Genomic DNA, 9,038 nt, shown 5'->3' on the forward strand with positions numbered 1-9,038 from the left:
GATGCACATGGTTCATACCCACGTGGAACTTCTCATTTGGCTGAATTGGACTCGAACTCAGATCCATTCGGTGCCGACGTTTATAATTTTCCACTGTGTCAGTCTTTCTCTCCACTCTGTTGGAGCCTGGCAAAGTGCTTGGCACATAGTAGGCACTCAACAAATATGGCTCGCGTGAGTGATGGAATGGGAAATCTCAACAGGGCCCTCCCTGCATTGATAAGTAAATCTCCAGATGGGCTATTGGCTGCAAATTACAGGAAAAGAAAGTGATTTCTCTGCTATTTCTGGGTTCATGAGCAAACCCAGGCATATTTAGTCTCAGGATGGACCTTCATCAAGTCTGACTTGTGGAACTCTAACCTCAGGACCCAGGAAGGGGAACCTCTGTACCCTTCAGAGCTAGAGTTTATTAGGGACAGGACAGGACTCTGCAGGGCCTGTGATAAAGGATTTTGGGGCCGTGGAAGCCCCACTCTGAGGGAGGCTTAAGATCTCAACATGTGGAATCTCCTTCTGATTATCAGTAGGTAGCTGGAGGACACTCCAAGTCTGGCACATGGAAGCTTGGCTGGACTCACAGTTGGTTGAATTTATGAGCAACAGCCTGTTCTGTAAGGAGAAGAGACAAGATCAGTCACCAGGGTGACTGCCTGTTCAACCCCCGAATGGGACTCCCATCCATCCAAGCTGACCAAGGGCCAGTGCCTGAGGCATTTGCGTTAAAACTCTTTCCAAATGGTACGTAGTTAGGCACTTCTTGTTGGCTTCCTGGGGACTGTGTCTGTCTGTCTACAGATGGAGGGTGGTCTCAGGTATGGGGTGGGGCCAGCGGTCCCTGAAGGACTGAGTGGAGATCTTGGGAGGAGTTACAGTTTCTGGTGGTCTGGAGATTCTGGTGACTTGGCAGGGCCCAGTCTTCTTGGTAGGGGTGCCCTCTGCTGTCCTAGCTCTCTCGGGAGACCGTAACGGTCATTATCATATGGTCACCTCTAAGTGTCCTCAGGGCACATGCAGACACCCCCCAGCAGGCCTCCCTGGGAGCTCCCCCCTGGGCGCCTCTCTACTTGCCCACCCTGAGTCCTCCTCCCTGGACAGATGCAGACACTCACCCATGAGGCTTTTTAACAGTTTCACGTCCAACTGTCTGAGGATTTCGCTGATCAGAGGACACACCTGGGCCACCAGCATAGAGACAAGGGTCAGGCTGGGGGCTAGGAGAAGAAAGCTAGAGAGCCTGTGGCTGGAGCCTTAGACTCCACTGGATTTCCACAAGGAATTTCCACTGGATTTCCACAAGCTCCCTTGTGCTGAGCGCCAACTAGAGGCCACGCACAGCACTTAGAAGTGTGCCTGAATCCTCATGACGACTCCATGAGATGGGGACTGTGATGGTTCCCATGCTACAGATGGGGAAACTGAGGTGTGGGGAGGCTAAGTCACTTGCCAAGGACACACAGCCAGTAGATGACAAAACTGAGATTTTTCAGGTTCTGAAGCCCAAGATTTGAAACTCTCTGACCCTCAGACTCAAAGATACCCAAGGGGAAAATATTTTTCTCAAACTTACCTGACTTTCTACCAGGTGCGGGGTCACTTTTACCAGGTTCTCCCTGAAGTGGCGGAGAAAATGTTTCATCTTTGGTGAGATATCTCTGGAAAGAGAGGTAGATGTGTAGAACAGAACAGATAAATCTCTGCAGTCCCAGTGCTGGGACTGACTGCTTGAGTACACCCTACACAGACATTTAATCATCGGCCAGCCCTCTACAAGAAGCATCACTGTTAGCAGTAGTTGAGGGGGCAACACAGAGAGGTGATGTGACTTGCCCAAGGTCACACAGCTAGTAGGTGCTGACTGGATTAGAACCAGGTCAGGAGAGCACCAGAGTTCAGTCCTTCCCCTGCACTGTCCTAGCCATGAATGCCCTGCATGATTTAGGCATTCAGTGAATGTCTGATGAATAAATGAATGAACACCCGCTGACGACCTGGTTGCTTTCAGCATTCTGGAATTACAGGGAGAAGTCACACCCACATATTGCCCTCAAGGGACTCATAGTCTGCTGAGGTTGACAGAGTTGGTCAGCCAGTATATATAGGTCTATTATATACTCTATTAATAGATGCACCATATAAATAGCTCTATTTTTTTTTTTTTTCTCTGTCTGGTTCCCTACTGTATGGCTAACATCAAGTATGCCATGTCTGGCACCTAGTAAGTTCTCAGTAAATATTTGTTGAATGAATACGTGATTAGGAGGAGTTCTTGAGAGAAGGGAAGGGCATTCCAGGTGAAAGGATCAGCATGTGCAAAGGCAGGGAGGTATGCAAATATATGGTATGTTGATGGAGAGGTGGGGCCTTCATTGACACGAGAGGGCAAAGGGCTGCAGAGTGGGGCAGGCGAGAGCACGAGGAGGGCCCTGACTGACATCTAGGAGTCTGCTCTTCATTCAGAGGGCTTTGGAGAACACCTGGAGGGTTTGGAGCAGGGGCACATTTCTGTGCTAGAAAGTTATTTCTGCTGCAGGGGCAGAATGCAGTGAAGGAGGTGAGGTCTGAGTCAGGGAGTGTCAGAGTGGCTCCTGCAGGGGTCCAGGAAGTGGTCTATGAGCAGGAGCAGTGGCTGAGGGATGGAGAGAGAGGGAGCAAGCAGGGGCTGCCAGAAGGTCATTGATGGGAGCCAGGGAGGATGGGCTGCGGGGTGTGGGGAAAGAGGAAGGGTCCCTCCTGGAGGGTGGCCGCGCCATCACTGGGATGCTGGTTCAGGAAGAGAAGTCGATCCTAGGGAAATGGTGAGATCTATTTTGGGCTCACCCAGGAGGTGGTGGAGACATGTGGTCGCACCTAGGGGGGGTTGGGAAGGGGCCCGGCCTTGGGGAGGGCAGCTGGGACCTTACTCAGTTAGAACTGTTGTGTAGATGCTGCTTTGCTCCACACAACAACTGCCTATCACCAGATCCCTCCGGCCAAATTCGTCTTTCTCCAGGCAGAACTCCATAACGAGGTTCATGCATACGTGTATCTTTATGATCTTGTTATTGAAGGACCTGGGGACAAGAGAGAGGAGGAGAAGAGAAAGGGCCAGGGACGGAGGAGGAGGTGGAACAGCCAACACCAAGAGAAGAGTGACCCTTTCAACAACTTTTTCAACAACTACTCCTGCAGCCGGCGACAAAGGAGAAAATGCTGTCAGACAGAGTGGCTTCTGAAAATTCTTTAACTCGACCGGCTTAGGGGACTTTGGAAATTCAGAAGTTGAGAGTTAGTCTTATTAAAAAAAATCTTTACCGTTTAGCTGTGCCCTCCCTTTTCTTGGGGGCAGCTGATGTTAAAGGATAGTCTGACAGACGGAGGGAGGGGTGATGATAGAAATAAAATGTTTCTCTCTTTTCTTTCGAATCAGTGTCATGAACTCACATAGGTTTAAATGAGCAAATGACCTGCCTCCACCGACCAGGAATTGCCATCCACATTTCAGCTGAAGAAACCAAGGCTCAGAGATGTGAGTTGACTTGCCCCAGGTCACACAGCAAGTGAGTTCAGAAACCAGGATTTGAACCAGGTTGGAGTCAGAAAGATCTGGGTTCCTTAGGTTGCCAAATTCCACCCTTCCCCCACCAGCTCCCAGATTCCCGCTGGGGAGGAACAGCGCCCCACCACCCCTGCTGCGGTATGACTCACAGTCTCAAGTCAATGTCAAATTCAAGTGAGATGTTGGCCGAGAACCACTCCTTGTGGAAAGACATCCGGATCCCACCATAGTCCAGCTGAATGTTGGTGACGTTGGCGCTACACAAGGAGAGAGCAGAGGCCCTTCAAGGGTAAGGAAATCTGGACATCAGGACCTTAGGCTGACAAACAGTGGGCTTTGGAGTCAGATCCTTTTAAAGATGGTTGGAGGGCAAGAGCCACCTGTCGGAGCCCTGGCCTGCAAGCTGTCCCTGAGGGCCCTCAACAGTTCCACACAACAAATGTGTACGACCCACAGCCAACTGCAGATCCAAATCCTGGGACTGTTCTCAGACCCAGCAGCTGCCTCCCAGCACAGGGCCCTGCTGTCTGTCCAGGTGCCCAGGCCCAAGGCCTGGGAGCCGCCTCTGCCTTCCCTCCATCTCTCACCTTCACCTTCAACTCATCTGTGAATCACACTGGCTCTGCTTACAAAATACACCTGGGATCTGGCAACTTCTCATTACTTCTGTCCCTTTCCTCTGGTCCAGGTCACCATCACTTCTTGCCTGGAGATGCTCTAGTTTCTCTCTGAGTTTCTTGCCATGAACTGGGCCTCTCTACGAACTCTTCTCCACACGACAGCCGATAGGCAGCCCTGTTACTTAACATTCTGCCTGGGTTTCTCACTGCTCTTGGAATAAAACCCCAACTCCATACCATGGCTTCTAAGACCTGCAGAGTCTGACCCCACCTGCCTCCACAGCCACATCTTCTACCCCCCCCCCCCCGCCTTGCTCACCCACCACACAGGACTTTTTCTCTTCTTCTGACACACCGGTCTCTTTCCTTCCTCAGGGCCTTTGCACTTACTGCCATATCCTTCATGTCGCTTGCTTCCTTCTCTTCATTCTTCCTAAGGATTATCTCTTGAGAAAGGTCTTCCTGATCAGCCTTTCACTGTCACCCCTTACCTTGCTGAAGTTGTCTTCCTAACATGTCCATCTCCCTGAAATTAGCTATTTCCTTTTGTGCCTCATCTCACTAACTAGGATGTAGGATCCAAAAAGGCAGTGACCATGTGTCTTGTTTATGGCCATATTGCAAGCACCCAGCCCAGGTCCTGGTACATGGTAGGTGCTCAATGAATTGTTGTAACAACTAGGAAGGGAATGAAAGAAGGGAGGTGGTTGTGGACACACATCAGGGGAAACCCTGCTGGCTCCTTACAATGGTGAGAGTGAGGGACTGAATCAGGGAGACGGGGGCTCAGGGGCCCAGCCAGCTGGAACCGCAGTGGAGCAGCTGGGAGCCTGGGAGGCTGAGGAGGCCGCGTCCCTCGAGAGGAAGGAGGGAAACTGCAGGTGAGCAGCCCAGGCCGGCTCTGCTGGGTTAATCAGAGGGCCTGCTGCCTCTGCATCCACTATGTGGGGCAGAGAAGGCTCCCAGCTCCCGAGGCAGGGACGGTTATTATGCCCATTTCACTGATGAGGGCTTAAGGCTGCAGCTCAGAGACCTCAAACACCTTGCCAAGAGTCACACAGCCGTCAACATTAGAGTGGGGTTCAAATGTCTGACTCTAGACCTGGGTTCCTTTGGCACCCCAGATGTTTGTCCAGGCTGTGCTCTGGGTACCCACGTTATAGATGAGGCTGGAGTGGTCCCACAATTTCCCTAAGGTTGGTGGCAGCCCCAGGATTTAAACGCAGAAGCTTTTATTCCTGAAACTTTGCTTTCATTATCCTGCTTTAATTATGCTCCCTCCCCAGTGGTTCCTCATAGTGCCCTCCCCTCCCCCACCCCGTTCCTTGTATTGGACCTTTTATCCCCTCCTTCCAATCTTCCTTCTTTCCCTCTTCACAGCCTTGTGCTTTCATCCCCTCGGCTCTGCCCTCTGACCCAGAGTTTTCTACTAGAGTCCCAGGGCCGGGGACAGGGTTCAGGGCCTCACCTGCTTTCTTGCTGTTGCTGGAGGCTCATGCTGCTGATTAGCCAGCCCACCATCCCTGGGGCCATCTGCCCCGAGGCATTCAGACTTTCCATGAGGCGGATGTTCTGGATTCGGCCCTCTGCGTTGTGCTTCATGAGGCCCTGGGCAATAACTGGAAATGGACAAGGGACCAGTGACACTGCAAGTCAAGGGGCCTACGTTGCAGGCTGGGGCGTCCACTTCTTGCTGAATGATCGGTGCTTGTCACCCTCCAACTCCACTCTCCACACTGAAACCCATACTCCTCATCTGGGAACCTGTGCTTTGCAGGGTTGATGGGACACACATGCAGTGGGTCTGACAGGTAATAGCTGCTCTGACGAGATGATAGTGGTTGAAAGTTTGCCCAGTGTTCTATCTCTGAATCTGGAACAGAGAACCTGACGCACGGGACGTACATCACAGCAAATGTTGGTTGAAGAGAAAAATAGGTGGGTAAATAAGAAGAGAATAAATGTAATTTCTCCCACACTGTGTCCAGAACAAGCTGCAGGACTATGTGGAGCTACCAGCAGAAAAGAATGAATTCCAAAAAGGAAGGGGATTTTAAAAGTGATGGGCATGCTTCAGTCCTGCCTATCAGCGCTAGACCCTCCTGCCCCGGATTGGGCCCAGCTCTGATGAACCTCAGAGGGTACACAGGACACATTTATTTCACTTGCTTGACCCTCCCTGTGGTCAGAACCCACACTGCAGAGCAGCAGAAACCATGGTTCCACCTCACTCTCCTCCCTCCAGCTCCCAGACCCCCTTTCAGTATCCCATGTTTCTGTTGTCGCCTGCAAAGAGAAAGCGTGTTTGGAGTCATACATCTGGGTTCAAATCCTGGGTCTGTCACCTTCCTGAGTTCTGATTTCCTCACTGGTATAACAGAGGCAGTAATAATACCCATCTCACAGGATTCTTGTAAGGAATATTGAGATAATTTATCCAAACAAGAATATTATTGAGCATCTATTGGGTATCAGGCCTTGCGGTACATAATAAAGACACAAACCAGTTTTCTGTCTAATAAGAGAGACATACATTGACCACACAGTTTCAAAGATAGAGTGATAGTATAGGTATGCCTAGAACTCTTATCAGTTCTGGGTTAATGATGATGGCAACACTTGGAAATTTGTGACCAGTACACATTAGTAGTCACCAGTCCAATATCCATCCATCCATCCATCTGTCCATCTTCCATCTAGCCATCTGTCCAATATCCACCCATCTATTCATCTATCCATCCTCCCATTCATCTATCCTATCATTCTCATCTGAACCTTGTTCAGATTCATGCTCTCTCTCCAATTCCTGATCCAGTTTAAAGCCTTTAATTAACTGAACCATCATTGCCTGGTAACTCTTTCAGGTTTAAAGTGGGCATATCACCCAAGTTGGCCCTATCGATCAGACTAAACAGAAGATCTTATGTTTCATGTTAGAGGGGAAGTTTCTTTCCTTGTCTCCTATTGGAAGGGAGCAAGGCAGGCTGTAGCTCTGATGGCCACTGGCCACCATTTTCCTACCACACTGGGAACTAGTGGCCTGAGGATGAAACTATGCTGATAGCAGAGCTAAAAAAAAAAAAAAAAAAAAAAAAAAAAAAATTGGACAAAATCCAGTTCTGAATGGCACCTTTGAGTTGCTGATTGAATCATACCTGGAGCTTGTCCTACCTATGATTTTTGGTTCTGTGACATTTTTTTCATTGTTTCGGCCATATTGAGTTGGGTTTTCTATTATGTGCAGCTAAATACTCTGATAGGAGAGGTGGTTATAGTGATAAATATATTCACAGTTGAAAAAGCACTTGGCACGTGCTTTCCTTTGTTTAAATCTCAAAAGCAGCCCCATGAAATACCATTCTAACTGCACCCATTGTAACCATGACGGTGCCTAGGCCCACAAATACACGTGGTATCTATTTCCTAATGTAATGAAATGGATACATTTGTGGCAATCCATAAAATACCAAGTTGTGATGAGGGAAATGGGAAATACTGATTATCTAGAACCATTAGGAAATAGAAATAGTAGTTGAAGATTTCATTCCCCAAAAGTTTTTGATCTGGATGGTTTTGGGGAAGAGTTTCACCGAACTCTGTAAAGAGATAATTGTGAAAGAAAACAGAAAAAGAAGATGCAAAATTCATTTTATGAAGCTAGTACGACTTGCCTAGCTTCAAGAAAAGCACCAGGAAAGAAAGTTACACAACACTTTCATGTATGAAAACTTTGCTAACATCCTGTAAAATTATTAGCTAATAAATCAGATAGCTAGTAGTACATTAGCTCTCTATAACTACATTACATTACATTATAAAGTATATTTTTAGTATGATACATTATAATACATTCTATTACACTATAAAAATAGTACAGGATAAATATATCATTATGGTAAATTATAAAAAATATCATATTTATTCCAGAAATGGGTATATCCCAGAGAAATTCTTCCACAGCTCCTAACAGGAACACATGCGTGAGCACATGAACAAGGATGTTCATCTCACTGTAGTTTAAAACAGTGGGGAGTTAGAGACAAGTCAAGTGTCCATCCCTAGGGAAATGGCCGCCTGATGGTGAAGTGGATGAATCTCATGGACTTGTAAGTACCAGCCTGAAGCAACAGATGTCAACAGCACAGCATCCAGTGAAAGCAATAAAGAACAACAAGATCTACATGGCAGTACCATTTATGCAAATCAAAACACTGCACGTTTTATAAGGACATGAGCATATGTAAACAAATATTAAACACACCGCAGGGCCTGCCAAGGAAGAGGGGATGGGAGTGAGAATAAGAGGTAAAGGGGAAAATGACAAAATAAAACACAAGAGGACCTTCATAGTAACAATGATGTGCTATGAACTGGCATATGATCAACTGAACCTCAGTTTTCTGTACTTAAAGGTCTAAGAGAAAAAGGAAGAAAAGAGGATGACTGACCCAAGGTCACCCAGCAAGTCAGTGGTGGGACCCAGATGACACCTCCCCCGCCCACCCTGTGACAGTAGGCAGAGCATGGGTTGAACTTACTTCTTGCCAGAGCTGGTTTGCTGTCCACATGGGCTTTGGCCAGGCCCTGCTTGTGCAGTGCTGAGGGCAAAGACAGCAAGCTGAGGAGAACTAGGAGCCTCCAGATTGGGCACATCTCAGGTTCTGGGACTTGTGGGTGTCAAGAAGGGTCAGAAGGTACCCAGATGGGTGGCTGTGGGGGTGGCTGCCTGAATGAGTGGACTCATGGTTTCCTGTGGAAAGATGACACCAGAGTTATCCCTGAGCATGCTGTGGGGAGGTGTTGTGATGGGCTCTGGCAGCTGCCACTGGGATTTGCTCCCATGGTGAGGGCAGAAGGTGGAACCCTGTGGGGAGGGCCAG

The 9,038-nt window shown here is 48.5% G+C and overlaps 1 protein-coding gene across 2 annotated transcripts; it reads right to left on the minus strand.

The window, feature by feature from the left end:
* Positions 1 to 390: 390 nt before the first annotated feature.
* On the minus strand, positions 391 to 8,989 carry BPIFA3 (BPI fold containing family A member 3). 2 transcript variants are annotated; one of them, XM_049650001.1, is made up of 7 exons: positions 8,697 to 8,988; positions 5,627 to 5,777; positions 3,688 to 3,795; positions 2,904 to 3,053; positions 1,571 to 1,655; positions 1,113 to 1,176; positions 391 to 612 (listed from the first exon to the last, which is right to left on the minus strand). In XM_049650001.1, the coding sequence occupies exons 1-7, from the start codon at positions 8,809 to 8,811 to the stop codon at positions 578 to 580; spliced, it is 708 nt and encodes a 235-aa protein (XP_049505958.1). In that variant the 5' UTR covers positions 8,812 to 8,988; the 3' UTR covers positions 391 to 577. The 2 variants fall into 2 exon arrangements, with proteins under 2 accessions (XP_049505958.1, XP_049505960.1); XM_049650003.1 differs by lacking the exons at positions 391 to 612; positions 1,113 to 1,176 and adding an exon at positions 1,188 to 1,214 and having other exon boundaries at positions 8,697 to 8,989.
* Positions 8,990 to 9,038: the final 49 nt, after the last annotated feature.

This window comes from Panthera uncia (genome assembly GCF_023721935.1).
Source record: "Panthera uncia isolate 11264 chromosome A3 unlocalized genomic scaffold, Puncia_PCG_1.0 HiC_scaffold_11, whole genome shotgun sequence".
Lineage (NCBI taxonomy): Eukaryota > Metazoa > Chordata > Mammalia > Carnivora > Felidae > Panthera > Panthera uncia.